General features: G+C 37.1%; 1 protein-coding gene across 1 annotated transcript in view; it reads right to left on the bottom strand.

The window, feature by feature from the left end:
• LOC149211456 (protein HLB1-like) overlaps nt 1–19398 on the bottom strand; it is a 257251-nt gene extending 237853 nt beyond the window's left edge. Inside the window, exons 1-2 of the mRNA XM_089391501.1 lie at nt 18497–19398; nt 13110–13235 (exon numbers count right to left, since the gene is read on the bottom strand). Coding sequence (XP_089247627.1) covers nt 13110–13235; nt 18497–19059 — 689 coding nt within the window. The 5' untranslated portion in view covers nt 19060–19398. The remainder of the gene's footprint in view (nt 1–13109; nt 13236–18496) is intronic.
• Between the last annotated feature and the right edge of the window lie 834 nt (nt 19399–20232).

The raw sequence follows: 20232 nt of genomic DNA, 5'->3' as shown, positions 1-20232 counted from the left end.
AAATAAGTAATGAAATTAACTAAGTTACTAATTAATGTATTTTTCTTTTAGCACATTGGTGGGAGTCATTTGGCGGCCAATGTCCTCAATTGCAAAAGTTTTCAATTAGAGTCCTCAGCCAAACTTGCAGTGCTTCAAGTTGTGAGCACAATTGGTTTGTTTTTGAACACATACACATGATGAAGAGAAACCATTTGGAACAAAAACGATTAAATGATCTTGTCTTCGTGCAATACAACCTACGAATAAGGTGAAACCAAACGATGAAGAGAACACCTAATCTAGATCCCATTGTGTTGGACGATATTGATCCAACATCAGAATGGGTGGAGGATATTTACGATCCTATTTGGCACAAACAACTTAGATATTTAGAAAATTCATATTTTTTATTATTATTAAAGATATAGAAGATGATTACAATTGTGGGAGACCCCTGGCTTTATACTACCTTTGGGTGACTCTTGGTGAATGGGCATGATCTTTGATCATGCCCTTTGTCGAATAACTATTAATTAAATAATTTTTTATATAACATTTCCTTCCTCCCAAAAAATGCTTTGTCTTCAAAGCATACATAATGACGGATGTTGTTGACGAAACGCTTCAATCTCCTAAGAAGCTTCTTCTCTGGTAAATCCTTCCACTTGATCAAGTATTCCTTGATTACACAAGGTCGAAGCTTCTTTTCCCTAGTGGATATTATACCTTCTGGTTCTCAAATGACCCTTCCTTCATCATCGAAGGATAGAAGCATTGTTTGTGTTGATTGATGGTCACCCAGTGCCCTTTTAAGGCAAGATACATGGAAGACGTTGTGGACACGACTTTTATCCAGAAGACTTAAACATTATGCAACTTGGTTGATCTTTTTGTTGGTCTGGTATGGTCCATAGAAATTTGGTGCTAATTTATTTTTTCCTTTTTGTTTTGAGGGCAACTGTTTGTATGGCTGGAGCTTGACAAATACCCATTCTCCAACTTCAAATTCTCTCTCAGTTCTGTTTCGGTCAGCTTGTTGCTTCATACAGTGTCTTGCATTATTTAAATTTTCTTTTAGGGTTTGGACAATTTTTTAGGTTTCTTCTAGTTGGTTTTTAACAACTAGTAGATTTGTCTGGACGGTAGCTAGATCCTTCCATTTCGGAGGTTCGTACCCATATAAAGAGTGGAATGGGGTCATTTTTGCTGACATATGATACGTAGAATTATACCACCATTCAGCAAGATGCAACCACTGAACCCACCTATTTTGTTTTTATGTAGCATAACAACGTAGGTAGGCTTCCAAACATTTATTGACAACCTTTGTTTGTCCATCTTTTTGAGGGTGGTAAGCGGAACTCATATTTAGGTAGGTTCCAATATGGTTGAACAATTCCTTCCAAAATTTACCCTTAAATTTGGCATCTCTATCACTCACAATGACTTTCGGAAAACCATGTAATTTATGAATATTTTTGCAAAATATCTCAGGGACTTGTTTAGCTGACTCTGATTTCTTCATTGCAATAAAGTGAGCATATTTGGTGAGTATGTCGACTACTACGAAAATCTTATCCTTGCCTTCATATACAGGTAATCCCTCAATAAAGTCCATCGATATTTCTTCCCATTTCTGATTCGAATGTTTAAGGGGTGAAGTAATCCAGGTGTCGTAATATTTTCAATTTTATTTATTTGACATTTGTCACATTCTACTACATAATTCTGAATATCGTGACTCATCCCCTTCCAAAATTGATGTGCATTGTAGTAAGTTTTAAAGAATCCTACATGTCCGACTAACGGTGATACATGTGACTCCTTGAGTATCTTGGATTTAAACTTGGAGTTTGAATTCAGATAGATTCTTCCTTTGTACCATAGAATATCATTCTTGCATTCAAATTTTGGGTTGTCTGGAAGGTTATTGATTATCGCAATTATTTCTGGTCCTTGGCATACTCACTTCAAATCTCATTAAGCCATTCAGGAACAACAACCGAGACTGCAAGTAATTCTGGTTCTTCGTCCTTCCTAGACAAGGCATCTACTACTACAATGTCTTTTCCCTTTTTATGTAGTATCTCCATGCCAAAAGCGACAATTTTTTCAATCCATTATTGTTGTTCTTCAAAAAGTGTTTTTTGTTGAAGGAGGTGTTGGAGACTGTTATGGTTTGTTCGAAAGGAGAACTTACTTCCCAAAAGATATTGTCTCCACTTGGCCAGTGCGTGCATAATAGCAAGCATTTCCTTGTTGTATGTGGACTTAAGACATTCTCGTTTATTGAGCTTCTTGCTTTCAAACGCTATTGGATGCCCTTCTTGCATTAACATTGCACCTATACCGAAACCGGAAGCATCACACTCAATGATAAATGGTTTAGAGAAATATGGAGTTGCTAATACCAGGGCATTAGACATAACTTCCTTCAATTCTTCAAAACACCTTCCTGCTTCTTCATTCCATTGAAATGAATTCTTCTTTAAAAAGTTTGTTAGAGGTGTAGTTATATGTGCATAGTTTTTAATAAATCTTCAATAATATAGAGTCAATCCTAAGAACACTCTTAGCTTGGATATATTCACTGGCTTGGTCCATTCCTTTATAGCTTTGATTTTATTAGGGTCCACTTTTACTCCTTCATGGGATATTATGTGTCCGAGATATTCTACTTCTTTCCCAAAGGTGCATTTGGATTTCTTGGCGTAGAACTGATGCTCTTTCACTAGTATAAGAACTTTATCCAGATGTTGTAGGTGCTCCTTCCAAGTTTTACTATAAATTAAATATCATCAAAGAATACTAATACAAACCTCCTAAGATATGGACGAAATAGCCTGTTCTTAGTGGCTTGGAATGTTGTTGGTGCATTGGTTAACCCAAAGGGCATTACTTTAAATTCGTAGTGACCTTCGTGTGTTTGGAACGTCGTTTTTGGTATGTCTTTCAACCTCATTCTGATTTGGTAATAACCTGACCTTAAATCCAATTTTGAGAAGTATTTTGTGCCATGTAGTTCATCCAACATTTCATTGATAAAGGGAATTGGGAATTTGTTTTTAATCGTTATTTTGTTTAATCTTCTACAATCAATGCATAGCCTGAATGATCCATCCTTCTTCCTTACCAATACCACTGGAGCAGCGTACGGACTCTTACTTTTCGAGATGATCCCACGTTTTAAAAGGTCTTGGATAAAACTCTCAATTTCAGTCTTTTGGTGATGTGGATATCGATATGGCTTAATGTTGACGGGGTCTGATCCTACTTTGGCTTCTATTGTATGCTTGATTTACCTGTTAGGAGGCATTTTCATGGGCAGGCCTTGGAATACTTTTTCATGCTTCTGAATTAGCCCTTGTACTTCTCGTGACTCTTCATTGATCACGTTTGCAAATAATATTTCTAATAGGTGACATTGTACTACATAAGTTGGTGTTCCTTTTCGAATCATTTTCATCATCTGGGATGATGACACGGTTTGATTTTATGGTGCTTGGAATCTGTATAACTTGTACCTCTGCCCTTCCCAGTTAAAGCTTATGAACTGCTCTTGATGGTAGGGAGAGTAAGTGCCTAGGGTTCGTAGCCATTGGATACCTAAGACCACATCTACTCCTCCTAATGGTACAGTGTAGAACAGGGATTCTAAACTAAAGTCTTGAAACTGCAATTTGACCTTATGGCATTTCCCTACCTTTTCAATCTTCTTACTGTCGACGACCATCACCTTCATGTTGGGCATGGGAAATGTGAAAATGTTGAGTCCCTTTGCCATGGTTGAGTCTAAAAAATTGTGGGTGCTACTGCAGTCAATGAGAACCACTAAGTTGTTCTTCTTTATATGTCCTTTTAATTTGAAGTCTGGGGTTGTGATATACCTGTCATAGCCAAATCTAACTCTGGAGACAATTCTGAAGCATCTTCTATTCCTTCTATGTCTAATTCATCATTGTTTGAATCATTAGTTGCTTCACAATTATATAGGTTCCTTGTCTCTTTTCCTTTAGCACACCTATGTTTAGGGTCCCACTTTTCGCCACAGCCTTTGCACTTGCCTTCTTTCATCCTTTGCATTTCCACGTAATTTTTCACCTTCACGAAGATATGGTGGAACATATCTTGTATTATCCGTATTCACAGACTAGGCAATTCTTCGTCTCAAATATATTTTTTTCCGATTTTGACCACAGTATCTTTTCAAATTTCTTTTCAACAACTTTTGCTTTCCGTCTTGCTACTTCTATCAACGTAATGTCATGAAGCTCAAGTTCTACTCGTAGATGAGTTTTAAGTCCGATGATGTATGGTTGAATTAGACGAGATTCTGATAACCCAGGTACTCATGTTGCTAAGGTCTCCCATTCTCGAGTGCATTCATCCACATCTCCTTTTTGTCGCAATTTGATGAGTGTTGAAAAGAACCCTTCTTCCTTTACACCTTGGAATCTTTTAAAGAATGCATCCTTAAATTTTCTCCAACTAATAGAGAGTGTCGTCTTCTTCCACCACATATACCAATTATATGTTTCGCCTTCCATTTTCATGGAAGCATGCCTAATTTTTTCATCATCATTGTCAATATCGTAAATCTCGAAATATTCTTTTGCTTTATTCAGCCACGCAACGTTGCATTTTTCGTTACCATCGAACTTGGGTAGCTCGATTTTTGCTCTTCGTTGATATGTTGCTAACGGTGGAGCAAAAAGGGAGTGTTGATTGGTGAATGAATTCCAAAGTTGCTTATTTATAAAGATGGCATTACTATTTTCTTGACGGTGAGTGGATGATTTCATGAGAATCTGTTGAATTTGTTGAATCTGATGAATTGTGTGGTTGATTACCTGCATCATCTTGGAATAGTTGTTCGGGTGTAATCTTCATCCTCTCACACAAAACGGTCAGCATTGTCCTTGTTTGACTATGGTTCATTTCGATTTAATATGGTTCTCCCCGAGCTGTTGTTCTATCCGATTTGTCGTATCCTGAAGCTTCTTGATATCCTCGGAATGTCCGGTAACATTGCTCTTGAGATCGACTAATCTTTGGTTAAAATTATTGGAATGGCTAGTAATCCTATTCTCAAGATTAATCAATTTTTTGCTGAAATCAGTAATTGTCATCGATGACATTGAACAGGTTTGTGGGGGTTTATATTTGTCCGCCAACTTAAAGTTCCTTTCTTAACTTGAACTAATATTTTTTTTAAAAATAATAATAATTATTATTATTAATTTATTTTTTTAAACAACTATGTTATGAAATTATATTATATTTAACCAATCGAAGGAAAAAAAATTGTTTAAATGGACTGACGGGTTACTGTTTATGAAATCATATGTATTAAAAATACGACTTTTGATACCCTGGAGGCCACATGAAAACGGCGGAGAGGGAGTACGCAGACAGCCCCATTGGGAAGTTTGGTCGAGGAGACCAGCCGATGAGCAGCGGGGACAGTCGTATGTCAGGTTTTATGATGGCAGGGGTATAGCAAACGCTCGATGGAGAATGGGTTATCTAACAGTCTCAGGTTATCTAAAGTTTAATTATGGGTTTTGTTGTGATCTGTAAAGGATTTTAATGCTTGGACCATGGAATCCTATCCCTATGTGGCTAATTTGGAGAAGGTCAAGATCAAACCCAATCCTTTTCAGGAGATGATCCATAACTACAACATCAGTAGTGAAACTGATGATTCATTGTAAGCAATATTTCTCTTGGCTTAAGGAATACCGCGGACGCACATTTCTGAGGCGGACCCAGAGATGTCGTCCAGGAGGGACGAACTCCATAACAAACTTTTGGTATTATGTTTTTATTATGTGATTGATGTGGAATTAGTTAAATCTAAACATTCATAGATTTATACTTAAAATCATTTCATGTCTAACAGTTAAATCACATAAACGAATAACTGTTCCAGTAACGCTTGCATTCCATTTTGTACAAGAACTAGAAAAGATCTTGGTCATTTCCACATTCAGATCAAGTGGTATCAGAGCAGTCTAGCTCTTTTTCAGGTACAATATGGGTAGAAACTCCCGACAGCAACTAAGGCTAAAAGAATTGGAAGAGTTCAATCAGCAGTATAGGCAGGAAAATGCTGCATTATGGAGGATGGTGCAAGCGCTAGAGAGAAACAAGCAAAGCTTGCAATCTGAACTGGAAGAATTGAGGAGGAATCAAAGAGGAAACAGTCCTCTCATGAAAGATGCAGCTTCTAATAGCGAACAACCTACACCTTCTCTTCAACAGGAAGATAAAAGTAGTTCTTCTCTTTCATCCTCACCAAAGTCAGCAATGGAAGCCATTGGCTCTTTTTCCAAATCATTGGTTGAGGAAAAGTTTGATTCACTAACATCATCAGAAAGTGAGTCTGATGAAGTCTCTAGTCAGAAACCAATTGTGGTTCCTGAAAGCAAAGGCTTATCCATGATGAAAGCCATGGGATACCAAGAAGGTGAAGGCTTGGGAAGAAATGGACAAGGGAGGCTTCTACCTATCAAGGTACAAGAAAGACCTAAGAATCTGGGTCTAGGATGTGATTTGATGAAATGTGACTATTGCGGGAAGCTTGGTCACATCGTTGACCAATGTTGGTCAATGCATCCTGAACTATTACCAAAGAAGCTCCTAGATAAAGAAGGTAAGAAACCGCAATCCTCTAGCAATAATGATTCTCATAGTGATTTCTTTTATCGGAATAGGGTAATAGAAACAGTTAAGAGAATATATCCATGTACATTTTGTAGTAGTTCTTGGCACTGTGTAGAGCAATGTTGGAAACATAAGGTCTACAGCAAGAAAATTGGAGCTACAAAAAGTCAGCCATCAGAAGATGACAAGACACTTCAGGTAAAGAAGCAGTCAGGAAAAATTTCGCTTCAATCTGCAAAAGAAGCACCCAACTCTGAAAACTCAACAAGTACAAAGGAGAAAGTTTGTCAAAAATGCAAATTGTCAGGGCATGTCAAAGGCAATTGTCCAATCCTTCCAAGTGAAACAGCATCGACACCAACAGCCCAGGATGTATCCAAGTCACCTGCTGGAGAATAATCAAATGCCAAATGGAATTGGGCAAATTTTATGCCATATGCTCTGAGTTTGTAAGAATTGTCTAGATCTAGAAAAGATGTAACTAGGTTCTAGAATTAAAAATTTTTCTTCAAAAAGCATTGTAATAAAACTTTTGGAGAACCAAAAGTTCTTTTAGTTGGGAGGTGTGATCCAATTTTGGATTCTCAAAATTTCATCGAAATTACCAAATGTCCAAGATGGTCATGTTGAAATAAGTAATTATCGATAATGTAATAAAACAGGTGTTTTCGACCAAGATGGTCGTCGACTTAAGTTTAGTTCAACATCAGTTCGCCATCAGTGTTGACATTAGTTCGACATCAGTTGACATCAGTTTGACATCAATTCGACATTAGTATCAACATCAGCATCGCGTCAAAGCAAGTCGTCATCAGTGAATATGGGTGTCGTTCAGTGTCGTCATCGCTTCAGTTCAACTTTGACAGATCGACAAGTGATGGTTATGATCAGTGATGTTAGTGGCATAGAGTCATCGTCCGAGTTGGTGTTGCAAAATACTTGGATTCAATGATGTGGGTTGTCGTCATGGCAAAGTTGGTGTCTTCGTTTGTCGATGATGTGTATGGGATAATTGTCGCACTATGACAAAAGATTTAATATGGATTTTTTATTCTAGACCCTAAAAATCCTAATCCTACCTCTTAGTCCTTTGTACTAAAAGCCTATGCCTAAAACCCTAGACCTATGCTAAAGCACTTAACCCTAAGTCCCATTCTATCTATGGGACCCCATGGTCCAAATCAAAATACATTTTATGTATTAAACCTAAGTTCTATCCACCTATCGGACCCTCATCCTAATGCAATACATTCATTTATGTATTAGATTAATACATTAAAAACTATTGCTATTTAAACATTTTATATGAAATACAATATAAAACTATTGTAAATACCATATATTAGTCTGACCGCACAAGGACCGTATGGCATAAGAACGCAGTTATAAAAGCCGCCAAGGTTAGATCACCGTCCAGTCAGGGGTTATAACCGTAGCTTCAAACCGCAGCGGGAGAGCAGTTAACATGTGAGCAGCAAGGTTCAACCGTCGGGGTTTCAGAACCGCAGAGTTAGCTGCAACAATAAACTGCGCAAAGTTAGCATGTGATCAGAGCACGTGGCCACAGCGCTAGCCGAAACTGCCGAGATGACTGTCATCCAAACCCTGATTTCAAGCGTGCACATGTAACGGACAGTGCCCTCCGCCTGGTTAGCCTGACAACTAACGGTCTCGGTTATCCAAAGTTTAATTATGGGTTTTGTTGTGATCTGTAAAGGATTTTAATACTTGGACCATGGAATCCTATCCCTATGTGGCTAATTTGGAGAAGGCCGAGATCAAACCCAATCCCAAGAAATCAACAGTCATACCAATCCATTTGAAGACCTCGAAATGTACTTAGAGGCCTTTAAAAGGCATGAATGATCATTGGAGAAAGTGGGGAGAGAGGGACTTAAGAGGAAAAGAGATGGTTTTCTCTACTTCAAGATGAAGTGATCACTCTTAAAAAAAACTCAGATATAAATTGGTGGAGAGTTTCTTTTTGCAGGTTATTGAAGGAGCAAAGGACATCCTTACTTGCATAGTTTCAGTGTCGAAGTACGTTGATGATTGACGAGATCCACTTCGACTTTTCAAACTCTGTTCAGCCACCATACAATCAAAGGTCCATCAAGCTTCAGTTCTTCTGTAATAGTGCAATTCATCCTCACCCTTTCTTAGTTGTTGAAGGATAAGAATTTGTATTCAAGTAAGCCTTTTCAGGAGATGATCCATAACTACAACATCAGTAGTGAAACTGATGATTCATTGTAAGCAATATTTCTCTTGGCTTAAGGAATACAGCGGACGCACATTTTTGAGACGGACCCGGAGACGTAGTCCAGGAGGGACGAACTCCATAACAAACTTTTGGTATTATGTTTTTATTATGTGATTGATGTGGAATTAGTTAAATCTAAACATTCATAGATTTATACTTAAAATCATTTCATGTCTAACAGTTAAATCACATAAACAAATAATTGTTCCAGTAACGCTTGCATTCTATTTTGTACAAGAACTAGAAAAGATCTTGGTCATTTCTGCATTCAGATCAACTGAGGTTGCAGATGCGGCTGAGGCATCCTCAAACTCTGAACCAAATGATGTCTATGTAGCTCCTGATGATGATCCTGTGTCTAGTAGTGGTGATGAATTTGATGATTGATCATGTGTAGAGTCTAGACTTGTAGTCTTGTAGTAGGCCAATGGCCTCATAGCTTGTAGCATTGTTTTTGGACTTTATAGGCCATTTAGAGCCCCATTGCTTATGTATTTTGTCGATGATATGTATTGCACTCGGTGCCATTTTGATATATTCACCTTTACGTGGTATATAAATGAGCAAACTATGCATATTTTGTCTCTATTGGCTTGGAATCATGGTTTTAAATCTTAAAACAGCTTTTTCATTAAAAATAATTATTTAATGTATTTTTTTTACCAACCCCGATTTGACCGGTTCCGAATTCAAACCCGATTTATTAGGTAGACTGGTCAGTCACCGGTTCTGGTTTTTAAAACTATGGTTAAGAGGGAGTGTTGAAGAATGTAACTAGATTCGGTCTTCATACTTGTATTTTAGTCATAATGAAATGTATTTATCTAAAGAAAGAAAAAGGAAATTTTATTATTATTATGACTTATTAAAGCATGGGTCTCATGCTTGGGTCATCATGTTTTAGGTCAAAGTCCCCATTGAAGACTTCTAGGTTTTATATTAAGTCATTAGAGTCATTGTCCATTTAATGAGACCCTTCTTGTGCTTTGAATCATGTAAAAAGAATTATTATTGAGTCAAATAAGTCATTTGATACCTCCACACCAAGTCGGCCCTTCCCTGATCAAGTCGGCCTACATGAGGGTAATTCGAACTCCAGAAAAGGGTATATATACAGTGTAGTTCGATTCATTTGGAAGACACACCCTCAAAAGTTCAATATATAAAAGAAGCAAAAAAAGTGCAAAATTCCAAGAGAAGGAGAATTGTTGGAGAAGGATAAAAGTCAAAGTTTATGGGTTGTCTCTCTATCACACATGTGAATTTACTAGGCTACTGTTGCTAGGTCAAAGTTCTCTTGCTGGGTTAAAGTTTTGCTGCTGGATCGAAGTTGTGATGTTGGGATGAAGTTTTGTTGTTGGGACGAAGTTCTACTATTGGGTCGAAATTCTATTGTTGGGGAGGTCGAAACTCTGCTGCTGCAAGATCGAAGTGTTAGGTCAAAGTTGTAGCGGAAGGTCATAATCTACAAAAGGAAGGGTTGACTTGGTAATTGGAGGAAGTCCGTGTGTAGATCAAGGAGTTTTGGATCATATCGTGAAACTATTACAGGAAGAGTTGTTGACTAGGTTTTCCCCTAGATAGGGATTTTTCCCTGCTTGTCCATCTACATCTGGTATCTTTGATCTTCGTATTATGGTTATTGGTAATTGCTTGATGAACTAAGTTAAAAGAAGAACACAAGAAAGTTAATAAGAATATAAGAATATCACAAGTAATTATCAACATAAAGAAAATCTTTCTGGCTTTCTGATTTTCCAACAAATCTCTCTTTACCTCAACCGCAGAGCACATTTTCCAAAACCACAGAGTTGATTGGTCATTAAACTAGTTATACGTATGGCAATTTAGATGCGTTTAAACATTATCATTTTGCTAGAGGGTCGACCTATCTTTTGGTTGAACCGACATGTCCACTAGATGTGATTTTAATGCTAACTTCAAAAATTCATTTCTCCTCAATCGTGAGGAGTTAGGAGGCGTGCCACCTACCGTTGGAAAGGTCTCGTCAAGGACTACGTGATGATGCAGCTTTCCTTTGTGTTTTTCTTTGACTTTGACCACTTATTTGTTGATTTTCTTGAAAGGCTTCTTCTGGCTATCATCTTTGCCTTTGAGGGCTTAAACCCTTTTGCAACACCTCTTGCTGGATTCTTAGGGCTCTTAAGGCTTCTGCTGAACTGTTATCACATGCTTTGACATTCCTTCTAGGGCTTTGACATCATTCCAAGCTCTTTGCCATCATTCCTAGAGCTAGGGCTTTATTCCTAGGGCTAGGGCATCAATCATAGGGCTTTGACATCAATGATAACTTTACTCAACAATCTCCTCCTTTGTCATTGATGGCAACAATCCTCTCATTTCTCCCCATTTCGATATTCTCCACCCTTTGACATCAATGGCAAATGGGGTGCTCCCCCTGTCTACATCTTCTCATCACTTCTTGACATGTGCTCCTTCTGGAATCTGACATCCATAATACATATCCAATTTAGGATCATCAGCATTTTCTACCATTAGCATCACAATGTCAATGGTCCCTTCATGTCATATAAAAACATTGTTCGCAGCAATAACTTCTTTTCCTTCCTTAGGGCTTGCACTCTGAAGTTCTGAACATAAGTCTGAAGAGGCAGGCCGCAGTGCATAAGGAGCTGGCACAGGTTTAGGGCTGCTAGGGAGGTTGAACAAGAGTGGTTTAGGGCTGCTGGAGCAGCACACAAGGCAACAGGAGCATCCGCTGGTGAGATCAGGGAGGCCAAGGCCTACACAGAAAGCTGGCTGAGGCTGGTTGATCATGCCGAGGACAGATCTGAGTTGGCAGAAGATACGGCAGCTGGCCGAGGAAAAAAGAGAAAGGCTGAGTGAGCTAAAGGAGCAGTCTGCTAGTCAAATCAAAGGAGACCGAAGTGCTCTTGTGGTATTGGGAGCCTGACAGAGCTACAGATAGACGACTGTGGGCTAAAGGAGCGAGCCCAGGTAAGTAGTTTGCTGATAGTTTGAAGAGACTAAACAGCTGTAAGTATTTTGTATTTATTTGGGCAGATTAGAGCCTAAAGGATATGGCCTCAGCCCTAGTTGTATTAGTCAAAGGACAGACTTGTACTGGGATTTGTAAAGAGCCATGATCCCTGGTATGGGAGCCCTATTGTTTTTCTATTGAATGACTGATAAAGAACATGTTTTACACCATAAACACTATGTACTGTTATTGATCTCATAGCTGTTATAGTCCGCTGTGCAAAGTTGTTTTTGGTTGGGCATTTTCAGTGTGTTTATGTTCCTAACTAAGGCATAGACCAGACCTGAGGTGCATGGAAACTGCAACAGTTTTTCATCCAGATGTTCAGCCGAGCTGGTCCTAATCTCACAGGTTCTTCAGAATATCATCTTTCTCAGCACAAAGGTTATTGGGATTGAGTGTTTACAGCATTTACTGTTTACTTCTGCCTACAGCTATGACCAAGGAAACAAGTAAAATTGTATTCTTGTTACAAATTTATTTTCTGAGTAAAAAAATCACACATGTAAGAGAAATTTCTGTCCCATATAGCTATATGAAGTATCAAATCTGTCCTTTCCAAAATCCTCTGTGCCTCTGGCTGCTTTCCCACAGAAAAAAGCTAAAAATGAAGCAGTATGCTTCAACATAATTGGTTGCTGAATCAAAATAAAATGTTTCCAAAATGTTAGTAGTATTGTATTTATCTTAATTAGCCATATGGGTAAACTAGATAAGATTAAGATAACTATAACTTATTTTTAAAAAATCATTCTTACTTCAGAAAAAACAAATACGTCAACATGCATTGAAAAGCTAAAACCCTTACTTTGGTTTCCCAAAAACAATAAAAGTACAGTGGGAAATTAAAATTATATTCACATTTTATAGGTTTCAAGTACAAAGGTTATATGTTCAGTAGCTTCCCTGGAATCAAAGCTACATTACAGACATGGTGAAATTTGAATGCAATAAAAGATAAGGCAATACAGCAAGTACAGTGTATAATTTGCATTAACAATGGTGAAATTAAAATGTAATAAGATATAGAAGTCAATAAATCACTACCCTCGTTAGCACTTTAAAATCTGCAGCAAGTCCACTGTGTAGTTTCTTTTTTAATGCAGTTTAGGACATCAGGTAGACCTTGAAAAACTTCATGGCATTTTGTAGGAAGTTAGGAATTTCTTAGGTTACCGTTTCGCAGCAAAAGAAAGGATCCGCTGACGGGACCGACCCTCTTCATCCCCAACAATGACATTGTTAAGAAGATCTGCTGCCATATTTTTCTGACTTGTGGATTGTTCAATGATATTTTCCTGGCTGAAAAAATGCAAATCAAAACAAAGTTAATATTAGAAAAGTATGTCTAAATCCTAAATTTGCATTTACACCCTGAAGGGTGAAAACTTTGTGGTATCAAATAGTCTATATGAGAAAAATCTATATATATAAACACCAGCCTAGTAAACTTAAAAACTAGCATAAAGCTATCTTAACCCAGATCTATTAAGTGCACCTTGTGGTTGTTTAATGATAATCCCTCTTGTTGCTTAAATTCAGGGTTGACATGGATCTATGCTAATTAATTGATACCAGGGATATAATTGCTCAGAAGAATTATATAACTAACTGAAAACAACAGCTGAAAATTAGCAACATACTCTGGTGCAAAGCACGGGATAGATAGTAAATATAAAGAACAAAAATGCCAAGTAACAGTAAGAAATGAAAAGAAGCTTAACAACAATGAACAATATGTTCTAGTTGGTTAATCTACTCTTAGACAAATTTTGAATTTTCTTCGTGAATCTGATGATGAGTTAGGTCCTCTAGATGCTTGATTTAGGTCCTGTGAGTCAAGAATTGGTATAATAGATGACTTTCCTTGGAAGGAAATTTAACTTTGGTTAAGTCTGTCCTTAAGGCAATCTCTGTCTATTGGATTTCAATGGCATTTGAATCTTATCCCCAGGATAATCTCAGTCTGTCCTTAAGGCAATCCGTGTCTAAAGATGGTATAGGGAATGAGATGATCTCTGATAGATTCCTTCAAAATCTTTTGAGCCTTTAGATCCCTTTCCATGTGTTCTTCAGATAGCTTGGAGACCTTTCCATGGACATGATCAATGGCTTCATTTACTTCAAGGACTACGTCTATCCTTCTTTTCCATTCAAGCAAGTTTGATATCCCAACCAGCTTATGGTTCTCCTTGAAACATGAAGTTATTTTTACTAGATTAGATTATAAGAAAAAGGTACTTACTTGTGAAGATAGAATCTTCAACTTGATAATGATGACGAACTTGATGCTTCAGATGATCCTTTTAAGAGGGTTCCTACTTTGACGAGGGAAGATTGCCTTCTTTAGGATGATCTTCTTCCAAATGAGATCCTTGCTTCAATAAAGAGAGGATTGCTTTTTGATCTAGCCTTCCTTAGTTTTTGAAGAGCTTCCACTCCTTTGGTGATGAATGAGTGATGATCTCAGAAGTGCTTCTAGGGTTTTGGTCTTTCTTCCTGCTTCCTTCTTGAAGATAATTTCAAGTCTCTTGCTAGAGTATATTATTTTGATCTAGGGTTTTGGTATGATGAAGATCTCGGTTTCTTGCTTGGTGTTCTTCGACTTGCTTCTTTGATCCTTCTTTGAAGCTTGATTCTCGTGTGTCTTCTTGCTTGAATGCCCCTTCTTGACTTCAGCACCTAAGCTCTGATACCATGTTGAGAAATCAAGGGCATCGATGATTAAGAGATTTCTCTTCTTGATTATTGCTTGTGATATACTTTTACTTCTTGGATTATGATCTTCTCTTCGTTATATTATTAATGTGTTCTTTGCATCAAGACAATTACCAAATAAACAATACAAGACAAGAGACACAGTATGTAGGCTTGTTATCCAGGGCCAAAACCTCTCACTCTTTGAGAGGAAAACCCAATCAGAAATTCTTCTTATAGATCTTCAATTGACGGACACCAAGACCATGACAAAGACCCTTGACTTTAGTGTCCTCCCAAGACCCTTGTCACTAGCCTCCTTGATGCTTTACCTCTTCCCTTTCTCAACTTCCTTCTAGAGTCTCGAACTGCTCTTCTCCTTCTTGCTCTCAGCTTCCTTGATCGCTTCTTCTTCTTCTTGGTCTCAGCTTCCTTGGTCCTCAGCCTTCTCTTGTAGTCTAGTAGCCCTACCACCGAAACTCTAATATATTCTTCTTCGGCTCCTTCTAGAGAGGCTTTATACCCAAAAAATAAGCAGCAGCTACTTCAACTTCTTCTGGATACCTTCGGATCTGCTTTCTTCGCACATGGGAGGACAAACTAACCCAAAACCGAAACTAGAATATCATCGTTCTTCTTCCCTTTGCTTCGTTGATATGGAGACTTCTTCTAGAGGCTATCACGCACTTCTTTTTTACTTGCTTGATCGAATTCATGCCTTTCAAAGGAGACCGAGTATGGGTATATATACAATGTTGTTCATGTCCCTTAGGCCATCATGATCTCTTGCAGGGAAGCCGACTTCATCTTCTAGATTCTTCATTCATTGTAGGCCGTCTTGAAGAGAGCTAGTGACAAGGTCTTGGAGGATTACTTTACATAGACAAGTGTGACTCTTTACAAATGTGTAACATGACAATGACTCTTGTATTCTTTTATGACTGGATGACAAAATTCCTAAAGGCTCTCAATGGGAGCGTTGACTCAAAAATAAAATCTCTTGCTCATGAAACCCATGATGAAAGCATTACAATATTTTATTTTTCTTCTTTGCATCTCTTTACAGAAAATCACAATTACATGTCATTATGAAGACCGAACCTAGTTACGCTTTTCAACGTTTCCATCATAAATACAAGGTCCTCCTTCCATTTGGAGACCTTACAGGAAAATGGTAGGCATGAATACCACGTATATTTATATCAAATATTTTTGGACAAAATCACATTTAGATTATAAAGTCGACGTGTTTCGAACCACTTATTGTGGTTCATCATTAGGACATATGATCGTATATTATCGTAATCACATCCATTAATCTGTAAGTGTAGTTATCATTATCCATCAAAAAGCAAAATTTTAACATAACAATTTGGGTGGAACTTAAGTGTTTTGTGGATACAGGAATTTACACTCCACCTTGAGAAAACTCAGGTTATAATTTTCTAAATGTCTACCATAATATTATTGTAGAAACCTATTATGTCTATTTCAGTAGTTTTTAAGACACCAAAAATATATATAAGCATAAAATCACAAGCCTGCCTTAACAAAGCATGTGGGATGAGAATGTAGCGCTTAAATTGTGACCCATTTTAGTTTAAGCATTGTTTATCATATGCTCATTTAATGCCTAATATCAACAAATAACTTATACCATATACATGCATTGCAACTCTTACCTTTCCTCGATCAAAATCCTAAGATGCTATAAAATATTTCATCAGTATTAAGTATTAGCTTGATCAATCATGGACATATTGGATATTAGTACCACAGTGACTAGTCACATAGCTGGTCTAGTTGGCAACAATTGCCAAGTTCTTGTCAGGATTGCTACAAATCAAGTCAAACTTTCTTGATTTGGCACTTTTCAATAGCACACATCAAAATTTACCAAGTTTAACAAAACTTGTCCCTCAAATTCATCCTCCAATTCAACCACATCAAACTGTCCCGTCAACCCTTTCAAAAGCAACGTTTCACTCCTTGTCAGCACTTTCACAAATAATTTTTGTTCTCCATCATTTAAATGTTCTAAGAGAATCTTAATTGCAATCAACTCAATATTCAAGCTCCTTGAAAGATTTGAAAAGAAGAATGATTCAAAAAAAGTGGCTTTTCAATTTATATCAGAGCTTTAACCTTTCAGTTGCAGCAGGCATTTGTAGTGCCATTCTTGGGCAAGAATTTGTTTAATCCTTGGATGGTTAATCCTCCTAGACTGAAGCCACCTTTCTCAGGAAGACTGGAGTAATTTTAGGATATTTCCGTAATTTTCCTTTGAGTGTTTGTGCATTGTATTAAGTAATTGCAAACTGTCTATCGTCAGCTTAAAGATTAAACTAACCACGTGTGTTATAGTTTCAGACACCTGTATAGCATATACACAAACAGATCTTTATTTGGAATTTATTTGGAATGATGGACTTCAATTTGTGCTGGAATGGAATTCTCTTCTTTCTGTCAATCCTATAAGAAAGTGTGCATATTAAAACTTTTGCCCAGCTGCAAGTTGACTCTTGGATTTTGCACAGATTCCCATAACTGATGATAAATGGGATGAATACCATGACCTCAAAGAGCAATGAAAATCATGTACCATAATTCAGTTTACAGCAACACAGATCCACCTTAACCCCAAATCTATCATGCACCATGAGGTATCAAACTGCATGAAATGCCAATCTCAATGTTTTCAAATCTACTTGGTGTGGTTAAATAATATTTATGTTAGCTACTTTTCTCTTATTACTATTGGCATTACGGGGTGCAGGCACACACACAAATGGTTGATGGATATCCCCTGTCACAATGCACCTCTTGGTAAAAGAAATGCAGTTCTAAATTTTCAATTCTTGACACTTGTAACTATGAATGCAATTCTATAGCGTTTTGGTTTTATAACTAGAAAATGTGTTTGCATTACTATTAGCATTACAGGGTGCGGGCACACACACAAATGGTTGATGGATATCCCCCGTCACAATGCACCTCTTTGTAAAAGAAATGCAGTTCTAAATTTTCAATTCTTGACACTTGTAACTATGAATGCAATTCTATAGCGTTTTGGTTTTATAACTAGAAAATGTGTTTGCATAGATTCAAATTTCCAAAAATAGAGGTTGCGTTTCCAATTTACTGTAAAAAAATTCCCAACTTAGGCTTAGTTAGCATTACTGTGGATTAGACTAAATTCAGTTACCAGCAAATCCATGAATTCCGCTCCTTGCATTACAAACTGTGAAGCAATTTTGTTGAGATTTCACTGGTGTACATGTATATTACATCTATATTTAAAACACTTCAGTTCCACCCTCATTATATCACTAAAGACCTAAAGGCCATTTAGTTTCACCCGTACATTTTTCTTGAATTCATTTTCCGATTCAGATTATGCTCCCTCAAATGACAGCATAAAGCACATGTCAATTCCAGGGCTTTGACAAAGCATACGTAAACAGGACTACAGACTTGCGGTTAAGGTTTCATCTTCTTGAAGTCTCCTTCCATTTCAAATCAAGTTCTCAAATCAAGCTTTCCGAAATGATAACTCGAAGCACATAACTTGAGTCGCTTTTCAATTCCAGGATTTCAAGAACAAACGGGACTACAGACATACAGGTAAGACAATATTTTAATGAATTCTTCTTCTCTTTCAAATTAAGCTCTACAAAATGATAAAATAGAAAGCATTTCTGAAGTTGGCTTTTAATTCCAGGGTTTTAATAAATAATAACTAAAAGGAGTGAGATTATTTTATTTTATTTATTATATTAAGCTCTCCGAAATTATCAAAATAAAGCACAAATCTTCAATCGATTTTAAATTCCGAGATGTTTACAAAAATTAAGTGCAAGACTTACGGGTAAGACGACCTCGCATCTCGCCTCTCGTCGTCATGAACAATTGTTCCTCTGAACAGTCCGCCATTTTCCTGTTCACTTGCTTCCACGATTCCATCACCGATCCTTTGAATCTCATCTTCGTTTTCTTCGACAGTTCCGTTCTCTTCTACTCCATGCGCCGCTTGCGACTGATCATTTTCAGTTTCGTCCAAACGATTTATTAGCTCCCGCATAGTAAACGTTTTATTAGATTGATCTTCATTTTCATTAAAGTTCTCGACCTTCTTTATAGCGGTTTCATCATTCTCATTTGAATTTTCCATCTTATTTATAGTAGGTTCGTCGCTCTTATTTACGACCTCCTTGACAACATGTTCGGCATTTTCATTTAAAATTTCCACCTTCTTTACAGAACTTTCCCCTTCAAAGCCCTCCGATCCGCCCGTTTCCTGCCTCTGTCGTTCAGCTAATACGCTGAAATCTGCAAAATCTTGTTCGTCTGCATTCACGTTCTCGACCCTGTGGGGGTCGACTGTAGCACCTTCTGGCGCATTTGCGGATTCGTATCCATTTCCTGGCATGGTTTTGGCTGAAAATTCTCGATCTGTGGCTTAGTTCAGCAAAATTGAGCTCAAAATGTAATATTAGATGAAAAATGGAGTATTTGAGTTCATCTAGCTGCCTAATCCACCTCTAATAAAGGAAACTCGTCTTAACTGAGTTGGACTCGATAAATAGCGGACTCTGCGGTTCCTCCTTGGCTCAGGCGTTCAGGGATTCCCTGCTTACGATATCATGTAATGGAGAAGCTAACATTTCAATAAGTTGTTTGATGGGACTTGATTTCTAAAACCCTCTTCGATCCCGGTTTTTCGCTTCTCTTCGATTGATCATGAGCGGTATTTGGCACATATGTTCCACTTTCTTCCTTTGGCTTTAGCCTTCTAAGGTCATTTGGAAAATTTAAATTAATATTAATATTTAAAATAAAAATGAAATATTAAAAAACGCAAAAACCAATTTTCGTTTGGGGTTAAAGTGCGAAGAGCAATCACGAAATGAGTCGCATACGGTTTTAAATATAAATTTAATTATTAGAATTAAAATTAATGCGTTTAGTTTTATTTTAATTTTGGAATTTAATTATTAGAATTAAAATTAATGTGTTTAGTTTTATTTTAAATTTTGATTTATCGTGTTTAGAGGGATTAAATTTCTCTAGAACCAAATTTTTATTTCGAGTGTAAAATTTGAATGGTTTGTACGTTGAGATATTTGGTCCTTCTGAAAGCTTGATAGATATGGAAGTTAAGATGGATCTAAGTTGTTTAATTATTAATTTTATTTTTTTAGTTTAATTTTTATTTTTATGTAATTTCACTAAAACAAAATGTTTTAATTAAATATTTTCATTTTTTAATGTAATTTGACTCGGTCAAAATGTTTAGATAACATAATATACATTACAACATATATATGGTCCCTCCCATAATAGGGAGGCTTATTGGGACAGACAACTTAATCATAGGAGACCTAAATTTCTCTTTGGGTTGTATTGAATCTTAGGGAAATAGGGCATAGACTAACCCTTTAACGACATATTTTGAATATCTGATGAACTCCAATAACCTCATGAACATTGATTCGGCCAAGATTCTATCGACTTGGAGGAATATGAGAATAGGAGAGGATGCTTTGGCTAGAAGATTGGATTGTTTCATTATTAAAGCACCTATGTTGGCTAAGTTGGATAG

Source organism: Pinus tabuliformis, chromosome 1_1 (genome assembly GCF_031772625.1).
Source record: "Pinus tabuliformis cultivar Carrire ecotype Pingquan chromosome 1_1, CPIR1, whole genome shotgun sequence".
Taxonomy (NCBI): Eukaryota; Viridiplantae; Streptophyta; class Pinopsida; order Pinales; family Pinaceae; genus Pinus; species Pinus tabuliformis.
The sequence above is the reverse complement of the archived record's forward strand: the minus strand, read 5'-3'. Positions and strand labels throughout refer to the sequence as shown.